At 34.0% G+C, this 13,668-nt stretch overlaps 1 protein-coding gene across 7 annotated transcripts in view; it reads right to left on the reverse strand.

Moving 5' to 3' along the window:
• Vps13b (vacuolar protein sorting 13 homolog B) overlaps window positions 1-13,668 on the reverse strand; it is an 829,431-nt gene that overhangs the window by 539,523 nt on the left and 276,240 nt on the right. For all 7 annotated transcript variants that reach the window (XR_007108524.1, XR_007108523.1, XM_047551787.1 and 4 more), the window contains exons 18-19: window positions 7,781-7,915; window positions 6,857-7,030 (exon numbers count right to left, since the gene is read on the reverse strand). Coding sequence is in view for 5 of the 7 variants with exons in the window: in XM_047551787.1 (XP_047407743.1) it covers window positions 6,857-7,030; window positions 7,781-7,915 (309 nt within the window). In the remaining 2 variants the exon portion in view is untranslated. The remainder of the gene's footprint in view (window positions 1-6,856; window positions 7,031-7,780; window positions 7,916-13,668) is intronic.

Genomic DNA, 13,668 nt, shown 5'->3' on the forward strand with positions numbered 1-13,668 from the left:
CCATATTTGATGATTATTTTAAATTTATCACAATCTAATAAAGTTGAAAACATTATAGGCACTTTTAAGAAACAATAAGACTGGCTTAAACTATCATTACTTTTCAATATTATTTTAAGAAAAGCACTTGTTTTACATTATTTTAGAATAGCATCATAATCACCTAGTTCTGTTTTTCTAATCTTATTAAGAAAACTATACTTTGATTTTCACATATTAAAAGAAAAAATAACATGTCACTTGTACAAGTAACTAATAGTAATAGTCAACCAGATTTTTTAAAAAATATTTTTACTAGTTGTTGATGAAACTTTATTTATTTATTTGTATGTGGGGCTGAGAATTGAAACCAGTGCTTCGCATATGCTAGGCAAGCTATCTACCACTGAGCCACAATGCCAGCCCCCAACCAGGTATTTTTAAATATGTCTTTGTTTTAGTGGAGCAAAATAAATTAGGTAAAATTCCATAGGAATAAGTACAAAGATCTTCATATAGGTTCATAAGTTAATGTAGATATATAAAATATAAAAAAAATGCCATAGGAGCAGTTCATATGAAAAGGACCTTATGTGTTCTAGTGACACAGAAGCTTAAAACAAACAGAAAATATAGTGAGGTATCCTATACAAATCTAAGAGCTGTACACACTATACTTTATGTTACTTAAAAGACTGTGTTAAATTTTGGAGTATTATTTTAAGAGACATTTCCAAACATGTAGTGGAAATAAACAAAATGGCAATCAACCTAAATCATAAAGGAAACGGTTGAAGTCAATTTATCATGTTTAAGCTGGACTATTCAGTCAAAGACAAAGCAAACAAACAAAAACCTTCCTTTGGAACATCACCTGTATTGAAGACAGAAAGAAGGAAGAATTGAGCTAGTGGTAAATTGACAGCATTAAAAGGGAAGCAGGGCAATTATAATTTAAATGGTGAAAAATGGAGCAGGAAATAGGGAAGAAAAATTATACTGAGTTTATTTTAAACTATGTTAGGTACAATTAAAATATCTTCAGGAAAATGACTAAGAGGTGGCTGAAATTTGGGAATTTGAAAATAAATGGAAAGTGATATAAACTTATAGTTGGTTGCTAAAAACAGAAGTGCTGATTAGACCATACAAACAAAAAGAAGAGGACCAATACATAATCTTAGGGGGAAAAAGACCTATATTTAAGGAACAAAAAGAAATGCTTTGGGAGGGGAACAATGAAAGGAGAACCAAAAACAAAAACTGTTTTAGTGTCCAGAATTATAAGGGGCCTAATATTTTACCCAACCACAATTTCATGAATGTTGCAGAAGACATGACTCTTCTTTAGTCAGAGACTCAGGACTTTATTTATCATAGCACAGGAAGCAACACCAGGATCAACATATTTGCATTATTTCCCTTTGCCCCCAATTTCTACAGACATGACACCACAAAAATTCACACAAATAGATATTGTGAAGTACAGAATAGATGAACCCTGAGTTGATGAGCCAAATGTTTTATCATGGGCAGTAAGCATGCCTTCCTTTGCTCCAGAGGGAGGGAGACACTGTCTTATATTCCAGCTGGAGAACTATCTCCTAATACATGGAGGCCAAGACAGACTAAGGTTTGGTTATAGGAGTAAATACTAGAGACTGAAGAGGACGTAACAAGGGAGAGGGGGGAAACCTAAGAGGGTTAAGATTTGTCAGGTATATTTTAGGTTGATAAATTATTTCATGTCGTCAAAAAGAATAAAGGAAGACCAAGAAATGGAAATTACAGTCCAGTGAACAAAGAACCTAACAGTAATTAGAATTATCTAACAGAGAAAGATACTAATAGATAATTTCTCCAATGGTGGTTACATGGAGTCGGACAAGGAGGAAGACCTATAAGAAAAAAAAAAAAAAGAGGAAGAAGCTAATGTGTATTAACCTTGGGGTGCACACCTGTAATCTCAGCAGCTCGAGAAGATGAGGCAGGTGGATCATGAGGTCAAAGCCAGCTGCAGCAACTTAGTGAGGCCCTAGCAACTCAGGGAGATCCTGTCTCTAAATAAAATATAAAAAGGGGCTGGGCATGTGGTACAGTGGTTAACACCGCAGGGTTCAATCCCTGATACCAAAAAAAAAAAAAAAAAAAGGAATTTATTATTTGTCTGTCTAATAATTTATCCCTGTCTAATAATTTATCCCTTCACCCTCTGTCATAAATGTTCACTCATTCATTCATTCATTCATTCATTCAGCAAATGATCTCTAAAGCATTCCTTATGTGTCAGGCAATGTTAGGAGGCCTTGAGGATAAAATGATAAGCAACCAGGACTAACTCTGGAACTCACTATCAAATGGTACAGACTATATAAAGACATCCTGTCATAAGAGCTATGAAAGAAAAGTACAGTGAACTATGAAAGAATGTTAGCAGAGATACTTAACCAGATTGGGTGGGAGCGGAAAAGGGAAAGGGATTTTGAGGGAACTCTTCCTTTAAGAGGTGGACATTGAGTTAAGATTGAGCTGGTATTAAACAGGTATAGAAAGGGGAAGGATAGTTTTAAAAATCAAAGGCAGAAAAACAAAACAGGATACATAAAAGCATAATCATCACCAAGAGAGTGAAAAATGAGATCTGGAGCAAAGAGAGATAGGGAGTCTCTAACATTGGCTAAGCAACTGAAGTAATTACTTCTAAGTTCTTTTGATTCTAAGTTGATAGTGCTTCACAACAATTTTATATTCCTAAAAGGTAGACACTCTAAATTTTATTTATACATCAATGCCATAATTAGCAAAGATTCTGGCAAGAAGAGCATGCTATAAATCATAAAATACAGCACATGAAGAAGAACCGAAGTCCATATGTTAAAAGGGAAGAAAAATGTTTCAAATTTATTTAAAAATATTTTATATAAATCAATTATAGTCAACAAGAGTTTCTACTTATGAAGGAGAAAGAGGGGCATTTGTTTCACTATTTGACTTCTAACATCTATACAAATATAAGAAATGTTAGGGTCATTAAGTTATCCTCCAAAAGAGTAAACATGAATTGGATTGGTACATGAATTCCCAATGGAATCCTCTGCTCCTTCACTGTAACCAGTCAGTCAAGTGCAGATGGAATCAAAGGGGAAAGAGGGAAAAGTGCAAAGGGAGTCACTAATACTTCAAATACAAAGCAATGTTGTGAGATCATGAGAGTGTGGCTCTTCTGACAGGGCTTATTGTAAAGTTAGAGAGGAACTCCTCAAAGGCAAAGATTTTTTAAGACTAGCGGGTGCAGTGTTTAGCAATGTGGATCCTAAGGTTAAAAGACAAAATGGTAAACAGCCTCAGAAGTGGGAAAATATTATAGTCTGAAGCTCCAGGTTCTAATTCAGAGTCACTTACTAGACACATGGATAAGTCATTTAACTTCTACACGTCTATTTCTTCCTCAGTAAAACACAAATATTTGCTATGCTTAACACAATCTTGTGAACAAATAATTTACATGATAGTGATTTTTAAACTGTAAAAGTATTTTAAAACAAGTTTGATACCATGAATAGTTTGTCATATTAATTCCAAATCCCCATTAATAATGCTGTCCATTCCAACACAATCTGAAATCCCCAAAGATTGCCTGACTGAGCTCCTCTCAAAATTCACTTCTATATACAACCACAACATTTACTGGTCTCCAGATTTAATCTCCTCCCTTCGATTTGGGAATATCTATGCACAACTGGCAGTTGTCTTCCACATATCATGCAATGATCCTCAGAAGCTAAAGAACCCCTGTGGAAAAGTTCATTAACACATCACCTAAACAGCTATCTGTTTCTGAAAAAGCCAGCAAAGACAACCTATGCTTTCCTTAATTCTTGATCTAGAAGTGTTTGACTCTCCAGCACCTTTGTTTTGGGGGAAGGGGGGCAAAAGTGAGCAATACTGGGGATTGAACCCAAGGGTGCTTTACCACTGAGTTATATCCACTGTCCTTTTTATTTTGAGACAGGGTCTAGCTAAGCTGCTGAGGCTGGACTCAAAACTTGTGATCCTTCCTTCAACCTCAGCAGTAGCTAGGATTACAGACCTACACTATGGTGCCCAGCTTCTTCTTTAACAACAACAAAAAAAAATCAACAAAGATTCCTGTTTTGACACATTTCCATAAGATGTTCCAGTCTCAAAAACCAAAGAAAAGTAAATGTAATCCTTACTTACTTGCTCATTCATTCACTGTGAGCCTACTATGTACTGAGTAATGTTCTAGGCACCAGAAATACCACAGAGGTTAAGAAAAAGAAGGAAAAGATGGAAAATTCCAGCACCAAATAAAATCATCACAGTACAGGAAAAAAGCAACAAGATAAACTGTATACTAATGCACAGTACGGTATATTACAGTAGACTGTGATAAGTAAGAAAAACCAAGGAATTGGGGAAATAAGTGTCAATATGTGTGTATGTCTTTGTAAGCACAGGCAAAGAAAGGACAGGAAAAAATTAGATACTGTAGCTATGAAAATACTTGCTGAGAGACTAATATTTTAGTAAAATCTTGACAGACTGTTAATAATTTACTTCTTTAAGACTTATTTATGATTTGGCTATAACATCAGTCATACAATACACACAAGCACACCCACACTCACTCTCTCTCAATTTAAATCTTGTTACATGGCATAAGATTAATCAAATTCATGTTAAAACGGCTTTTAAAAAATAATTATGAGCTCTCTAAACTATATTATAAATACCTAAGCCATTAATGTGTGTGGTAGTTCCAAGGTGAATGGAAAATTTAAATTTAAAACTGCACTGAATAAAGTATTTTAATGCAGGTTAAGTATAAGCACTTTACAGTTAAGGATTAAAACATACCCAAAGGAATATTTTCTAAGCACCAAATAAATAATTACATTAAAATTTTACACACAAATTCATAAACATCACCAAACACAACACTAATGGTAAAGATTAGGTGAATTTCCTTAACAGCAAGAAAAATTGTATAACTTTATCCTATAAATATCAGTATCACAGATAACTTTTCTTATACTAATGTACTTTTATAACCACATAAAATGTCAAAAAATGCAAGTACAACTTTGTGACCCTAGAATGCACTGGAATTGCACAGAGTAATATGAATATTGTCAGGAGCAAGATCACATTATTATTCAAACATGGTGGACTCACTATTTATTCTGTTTCTATAGTAAAATAAAAAACTACAAGACCTTGCCCAACTCAAGCGTAGGGGCAAATTCAAAGATTTGTACCTTCTCAGATATAAAACTCACAAATTTATATTCTGGTCATTTTGATGAGTATCTTAATAATTTGGTAACCTAAAACCAAAACCTACTAAAACTTCTCTGTGGATGATTATATAAAGGAATTTAGTAAACAGCATATTTAAGGAACATGATTAAATAGTAACAAAAGCAGTTTATTCAAGCACCAATCCCTTCTCCCAAGAACAAAGGTAGATAACCCACATAAGGCAAATGCAATCCATTTTCTGTTTTTTTGTAAATAACATTTCCTTGGAACATAATCAAATCCTTTTATTTCTGTCAATATTATTTTTGTGCCACAACAGCAGAACTTAACAGCTGAGACAAGAGACCGTATGATACACAAAAGCTCAAATATTAACTATATGGCCTTCTAGTAAAATATTTACCAATCCATGTCATGAAGGATAGGTAAAATCTTCTATCCATAGGCACAGTCTTAGTAGGGGTCTAGGTCTTTTTCTAACAGCATGATTCCATACCATTCTCAAGAGACTGAATGCTTTTCAAAGAGTTGTTGCCTTTGGAAGTATAATGACAAGACAACCTCAGACTGACTTTTCAAATATAGCTTTCCACTTTCTAATGTGGACAGCATTCAGCTACAAGTGATACTGCAACAAAACTCATCTTCACAATCGTTTTTGTGTTCCTGAATATGTGCACTCGTGCATGCTTTTAGTATTGCTTCCACAGAATTACTGTCTAGTTAGTCAGAAATCTTTTTATACTTTCTGCTTTGAACTTCATAATGCTTAACATACTCTGTATAAGCAACAGGATTTGTTCAATAATGTTAATGGAGTTATGTTCTTAAGTAGCTACTTGAAATCATTTACTGGCCAACGAATTCTAAAGAAAAAGTCATATCATTTACCCTTTTAAGAAATCTCTAAAGCAATATTTCTTATTTCTAATATCAACGACTGACTACCTAAACACATACTGGTTAATTGAGCTCAAGGTTGATATAGCTATATCTATCATAACTTCTTTCTTTCCTAGTCTTTATTGATCTTTCTGATATTACTTCTCAACATGAGAGGTATGGTTGTGCTATTAAGAGTTGAAAAAAATGAAACTGATTCTAGATAAAGTACCACTAGGAAAAAAATATAACTCTAACAAATGATAATATAACCTCTAAGTGACTTTGTTTTATTGGTAGCACTATCAAAATCTCTTCCTTTCTAAAAACTACAGAAGGCCCCAAAACCTCATTTTAATATGACAAACTGTGGATCACAACAAGCTAGTACCCCCCAAAAAATATGACATGCTATACTTTAAATTCAGTTAAACTTTGTAAATATAAACCTAAGGTTAAGAGATATGTATAAAGCTAAATTTCCTTATACAAAAAATAAAACAAAATCATTATTATTATAAACATATTTCAATTATCAAAAATAATACAAAAATACTTCATTTAAATTTTGGAAAAGCAGAACTTCAGAGATTATCCCAATGAACACAAATTGTTTTTTTTTTTTTTTTTTTTTTAAAAAAGCACATTTTAAAAGCCTTTCTGGAAAAGGAAATGCAAAATAAGGGAGTAATGACAGATTTGTACTTACCAGAATTGTGGCAGTAGTCCATATATTGAGGGACTTGGACCGTGAAGGCTATCAAATCTGGAGCTAAGAGAGACTCTGGCTTTCTACTCTCATTGAGCCACTTGGTACTATGAAGGTCTTTAGTGTCAGAAGGACCCTGAAGTAAGGGAATCAACTTCTCTTTTCCACTGTCACCTGAAGAGAAATATTATTGAAAAAACAAGAACCAACAACAAATCTTATTGAGTAAAATAAAGCAGTAGCTTGAAGAAGCTTTATACCAAGATATACTAACAACATAACATTTCAATTATATTTGGTAATTTTAGCTATAATTAGTTATAGCCTAAGAAATCTATCTGATAAAAGCATTTTTAACTCAATGAAATTGTTTCAACATCATGGCAAGGAATGTAGAATATGTTCATAAAATTTTATAAAAGAAAACAACATGAATACATCATCTTCTAAAAAATTCAACAAAATTTGTACCATTGCAAACTTGTGCTAAAAAATTTAAAATAATGTTTTAAAATATTATGAAACAGAATACTGGTTGGAAGGTGAAGTCAATTATAATTCTAAATTTAAAGAAAACTAGATTTTGTGTTTAATCCTACTAGAACATTTAATTTAATATTTATGCATCATATATAAGTCCAAGTCCCAAAAATGTTTGAGTAAATATTCCATCAAGTTTTCTCCCTCATAAATATTCTTAAACTACCCAAGTTTTTTCTCCTTAAAAAAAATTAATTTGTTAAAGTCAAGAAGTATCATCTTGGCACTACTAATAATTTTTAAGTAAAATTTTTTTTAAAAAATTAAAACCTCTGATTCATAGGAACAATGAGTAAATTCTTGTTTCAGTAACGCTCCTTGTAAAATGCAAGGCCAATTCTCCTATACAGGCAATAAAGTTTTACACGGTCCAGCTGCACATACCTGGGGTTTTGGCACAAATTTTTATTGATCCCATGGTCCCAGAGGCACATTTGACCAATGATGTGCTGCAGTACTTCAATTCAACATTCTGGATTGAGCCCTCAAGAGTTGGCAGGGGATTCTTAGATTTCACACCTAATAAAAGAAAACTGCAAATGTACTAGCCGATTGAATTTAAATAATTTTTATACTCCTTCACCAAGGCATTTAAACTTAATTATACTTTAATTATCTACCTCAGATGTTCTTACAGTATTTGTGTTAGGTTTCAGAGTTCAGTGTTTAAAAGGTGAAAGGATGCAGTTTTAAAATAAATGGGCTGAACTCTCATAACTCTACTTATGCAGTCAGCTCTTGATAAGTCAAGCTTGAAAAAAGTAAATGTACAAATATTTACTTAAAAAACAAGAGATTTTAAAAATCATATTTGGCTTTAAAATATGCAATAAGATTTTTCTTCTTGAAACAAATTTAACTCGTAAGTTCAATTTCATTTTGGCAGAAGCACCTACACAGAAAACTACTGCAGTAAATAAAATGTCTTGGGCAGATGCAGTATAAAGATTAGGTCAGAAAAGTTCTTGGGTTAAAATGCAAATGCTTTATAAGCAAAATGGAAGCCAAGAGACTTTTATCAAGTTACCAAAAAGCTAGACATTAAATCTCTACCGAGTGCCGTTCAAGTGAAGACAATAATTATCATTAAAAAAAAAAAAAAGTGGGAAAATTTTTGAAAGGAAGAACAAAATTCTGTTGATAAAGGGTAGATGAGAATTACACAGGCAAACATATAGAACATTATTCTGACCATACTGACAAACACTACAATGATGAGGATGACCTCTAAATAATTAACATTCACTCAAAACTTACAATGTGTTATGCATATAAACTCATTCAATTCCCAAAAAAGCCTATAATGAAATGATAATATAGATATTATCATCCTCATTTCACAGATGAGGATACAATGGATTAGAGAAGTTTCTCAACTTTTGCCCAAAGTACTATAGTTAGTAAGAGAAAGGGCAAAGCTGTTTAACGAAGTCTAATTGATCACAGAATACTTTTGCCTATATTCACAAACACCCAAGAACATAATTTCCATTTTTTTTCCCATTCTACATTTTGGCCTAATATACAATTCTATCCATATTATCTGAGGATTCTTCCACTATATATGAACAAGTAAAAACATAAACTTTCTGTGATATATTAAAATTATTCTAAAAACATTGATTTTAAACTTTAATGTACTCAGGAAGACGCATAATTTCTCTAAGAGATTATGACAGTCTTCCTGAACTGTGGCCCAGGAAGATATGACTTAACTCACATACTAAATGGTTAGCAGCTGTAGTCCTGAAAAAACGGTTTCTCACATACTAACCCTAATTTTTGAAGGAGATATTAAGGGGCTAATTTTCATTTAGTAGTAACATACTTGTGCATCAACTGGTAGCTAGTTTCCAATATTCTAGTTTCCAATATTGTGTTCTATGTAAAGTACTATCATCATCCTCAAAGCAGGAATTCTGAACTGAGATCACAAAATTCAAGGAGTCAAGGAAAGATATAAAATGGTTATCTAAAATGCTGTGTATGCAAGCATCTTTCTTAAGCATTCTTATATCTTGAAATCATGAATGAAACACTTTAATATCTCAAAAAATTAAATAAGGTCAATAATACTCATAGTAGTACTAGCTGTCATAGCCATCTAGCTTTGAGCACTTTGAGTGCCATGCACTATGATTACTTTATTCTCTCTCCCCCCACACACATAGAGTTAGCACTATTTCCATTATACATATATAATGCTATATGTATTATACATATATACTATTACACATATACATGAATAGAAATGAAAGCTTAGAGAAATACAGATTTTGCCAATGATGTGAGTCAGAAAGTGTGAAGGCATGGCTCACATTTGATCTTGTAAGAAAGGATGCTGAGCTACCGTACATATTTAACATCTACTTTGAGTGCAGGGAATAATAATCAGGACCACTTGCCCTGCTCTAATTACTGAGCTAAGGATGAAGGAATACAGAACTGAATAATATCTTCCCCTTCAAGCTTCATAGACTCTTAATATATATTTTTTTTTCAAAAATATAGGAGTCAGCAAGCTACTAAAAGATTCTCTCAAAAGTTACTGACAATGTTAAGAGTCATAAGAATTCAATTAGCTTTCAGTATGTACAAAAGAAAAAGAATATGAATATAACAAATGTTTTTAAGGATTTTATAATAGTACTGCTTTCATAGTTTACAAAGTTTAGAACTCTACTTTGAATCATGAATGACAGGTCTTTATTAATATCTCAAGAATGCTATATATGACTATTATTAAAATAAGTTGCCTGAAACCTTCCTCTCATAAGAATCTTGTATACCTGTATAAGGCATGATGGTTTAGACTATAACACTGTCAGGAACTCAGTTCTACATAGATGCAAAAATTCTCAATAAAATTCTTGCAAATCACATACAAAACCATAGTAAAAAGTCAGTGCACAATGATTAAGTGGAGTTCATCCCAGAGATGCAAGGCTGGTTCAACATATGGAAATCAATAAATGTAATTCATCACATTGATAGACTTAACGACAAGAATCATATGATCATCTCAACAGATGCAGCAAAAACATTTAACAAAGTACAGCACCTGTGATGTTCAAAATGCTAGAAAAATTAGGGGTATTGGGAACATATCTCAAAATTATAATGCTACCTATGCTATACCCAAGGCCAACTCCACTCTAAATGGAAAAAAAATTGAAAGCATTCCCACCAAGAATTAGAAAAAGCAAGAATGCCCTTTCACCACTTTAAATCAACATCATCCTTGAAACTCTAGCCACAGTAATTAGAAGAAAGAAATTAAAGGAATACGAATAGGAAAAGAAGTACTCAAACTATCTTATTTACCAATGGCATGATTCTTTATTTAAATTTTACCAGATATGTTCTAGAAGTAATGAATGAATTCGGCAAAGCGGCAGAATATAAAATCAACACTCATAAATCAAATGTGTTCCTATGTATCAGTGATGAATCCACTGTAAGAGAAATTAGGAAAACTACCCCATTCACAATAGCCTCAAACTAAAATAAAATAAAATACTTGGGAATCAATCTAATGAAAGAGGTGAAAGACCTCTAAAATGAAAACTACAGAACACTAAAGAAAGAAATTGAAGAAGATCTTAGAAGATGGAAAGATTTCCTATGCTCTTAGATAGGCGGAATTAACATTGCAAAAATGGCATACTACCAAAAGTGCTATACAGATTTACTGCAATACCATTTAAAATCCCAAAGACATTATTCATAGATATAGAAAAAGCAATCGAGAAATTCATTCAGAAAAATAAGAGACACTGAATAGCCAAAGCAATGCTTAACAAGAAGAATGAAGCAGGAGGCATCACAATACCTGAACTTAATTTATACTACAGAGCCATAGTAAGAAAAACACTACGGGGAGCCAGAGTTTCGATCCGCAAGCAGTCTCTGGGATCAGGGCAGGGCAGCCAGAGACTTCTTCAGCCGGCTCTGCCCACTCCGGCCGCAGGCTCTTTCCATGGGGTGATCCAAGATGGCGGCCTAGAGGGTGACTGCATCTCCAGTCGCTCCAGAACCCAGGACTCATGAAGGGGAGGCATTGAGAGAATTGGACAAAAATAGAGTCACGGAGTGAGTCTCCCCCACTGGGCGAAACTTGGCCTGGGCGGCAGGCACAGATACGGGTGGCTTATCAGAGCAGGGCAGGCCAGCTGGAGTGTTCCCCAGGTAGCCTTCGACACTCCGGCGGTAGGCTCCCCCCACATAGCCAGCTGCACGGTGCAGGCCCCCAGTGAGAGACTTTCGGCACAGAGCCAGCTCCAAGCCCTGGAACCAGTAGGGGGCTAGGGGCAGCTTTCTTTGGAAGCACTGCATTATCAAGTTCCTCCAAGACTTCAGGCTACTGAAGGCTGGGAGGTGATACACTGGAAATCTACCGGGACACTATAAGCCAATAGAGGAAATATGCAATATCTCAGATTCCCACTGACATCTGACCAATATGAGAAAACAAGGGAAGAAAATGTCCCAAACAAACCTAGATACTACATCAATAAAACCCAATGACAGCACAGCAGAAGAAATGTCAGAAAGGGAGTTCAGAATGTACATAATTAAAACAATCAGAGAACCAAATGAGGAGATGAAAGAGCAAATGCAGGCATTGAAGGAGGAGATGAAAGAGCAAATGCAGGCATTAAATGATCGCACCAATTAACAATTAAAAGACCAAATACGGGAAGCAAGAGATCATTTCAATAAAGAGTTAGAGATACTGAAAAAAAAACAAACTGAAATCCTTGAAATGAAGGAAACAATAAACCAAGTTAAAAACTCCATAGAAAGCATAACCAATAGGATAGAACACCTGGAAGATAGAACCTCAGACATTGAAGAAAAATTATTTAATCTTGAAATCAAAGTTGGCCAAACAGACAAGATGATAAGAACTCATGAACAGAATCTATAAGAATTATGGGATATCATGAAAAGGCCAAATTTAAGAATTATTGGGATTGAGGAAGGCTTAGAGAAACAAACCAAAGGAATGAACAATCTATTCAATAAAATAATATCAGAAAATTTCCCAACTCTGAAGAATAAAATGGAAAACCAAGTACAAGAGGCTTACAGAACTCCAAATATACAAAATTACAACAGACCCACACCAAGGCACATTATTATGAAAATACCTAACATACAAAATATAGACAGAATTTTAAAGGCCACGAGAGAAAACAATCAAATTACATTCAGAGGGAAACCAATAAGAATATCAGCAGATTTTTCAATCCAGACCCTAAAAGCTAGAAGGGCCTGGAACAACATTTACCAAGCCCTGAAAGAAAATGGATGCCAACCAAGAATCTTATACCCAGCAAAACTTACCTTCAAATTTGATGATGAAATAAAATCCTTCCATGATAAACAAAAGCTAAAGGAATTTACAGAAAGAAAGCCAGCATAACAGAACATTCTCAGCAAAATATTCCATGAGGAAGAGATGAAAAACAACGATGCAAATCAGCAACAAGAGGCGCTAGCCTAAAGGAATAGCCAAATGAAGGAGAAACCAAATCATGTCAAAAAACAAATATGAGTCAAATGACTGGGAATACAAATCATATCACAATAATAACCCTGAATGTTAATGGCCTGAACTCATCAATCAAAAGACATAGACTGGCAGATTGGATTAAAAAGAAAGATCCAACAATATGCTGCCTGCAAGAGACTCATCTCATAGAAAGAGACACCCATAGACTAAAGGTGAAAGGATGGGGAAAAACATACCATGCACACGGACACAGCAAAAAAGCTGGAGTATCCATCCTCATTTTAGATAATGTAGACTTCAAGCCAAAACTAGTCAGAAGGGATAAAGAAGGACATTACATGCTGCTAAAGGAAAGCATAAATCAACAAGACATAACAATCATAAATATCTATGCCCCAAACATTGGCTCATCCGTGTACGTCAAACAAATCCTTCTCAATTCCAGAAATCAAATAGACCACAACACAATAATACTAGGCGATTTTAACACACCTCTCTCACCACTGGATAGATCGTCCAAACAAAATTGAATAAAGAAACCATAGATCTCAATAACACAATCAACAATGTAGACTTAACGGACATATATAGAATATACCATCCAACAAAGAACGAATACACTTTCTTCTCAGCAGCACATGGATCCTTCTCTAAAATAGACCATATTTTATGCCACAAAGCTACTGTTAGCAAATACAAGAAGATAGAGATACTACCTTGTACTCTATCAGATCATAATGGATTGAAATTAGAA

This window comes from Sciurus carolinensis, chromosome 1 (genome assembly GCF_902686445.1).
Source record: "Sciurus carolinensis chromosome 1, mSciCar1.2, whole genome shotgun sequence".
In the NCBI taxonomy this organism is placed as follows: Eukaryota; Metazoa; Chordata; class Mammalia; order Rodentia; family Sciuridae; genus Sciurus; species Sciurus carolinensis.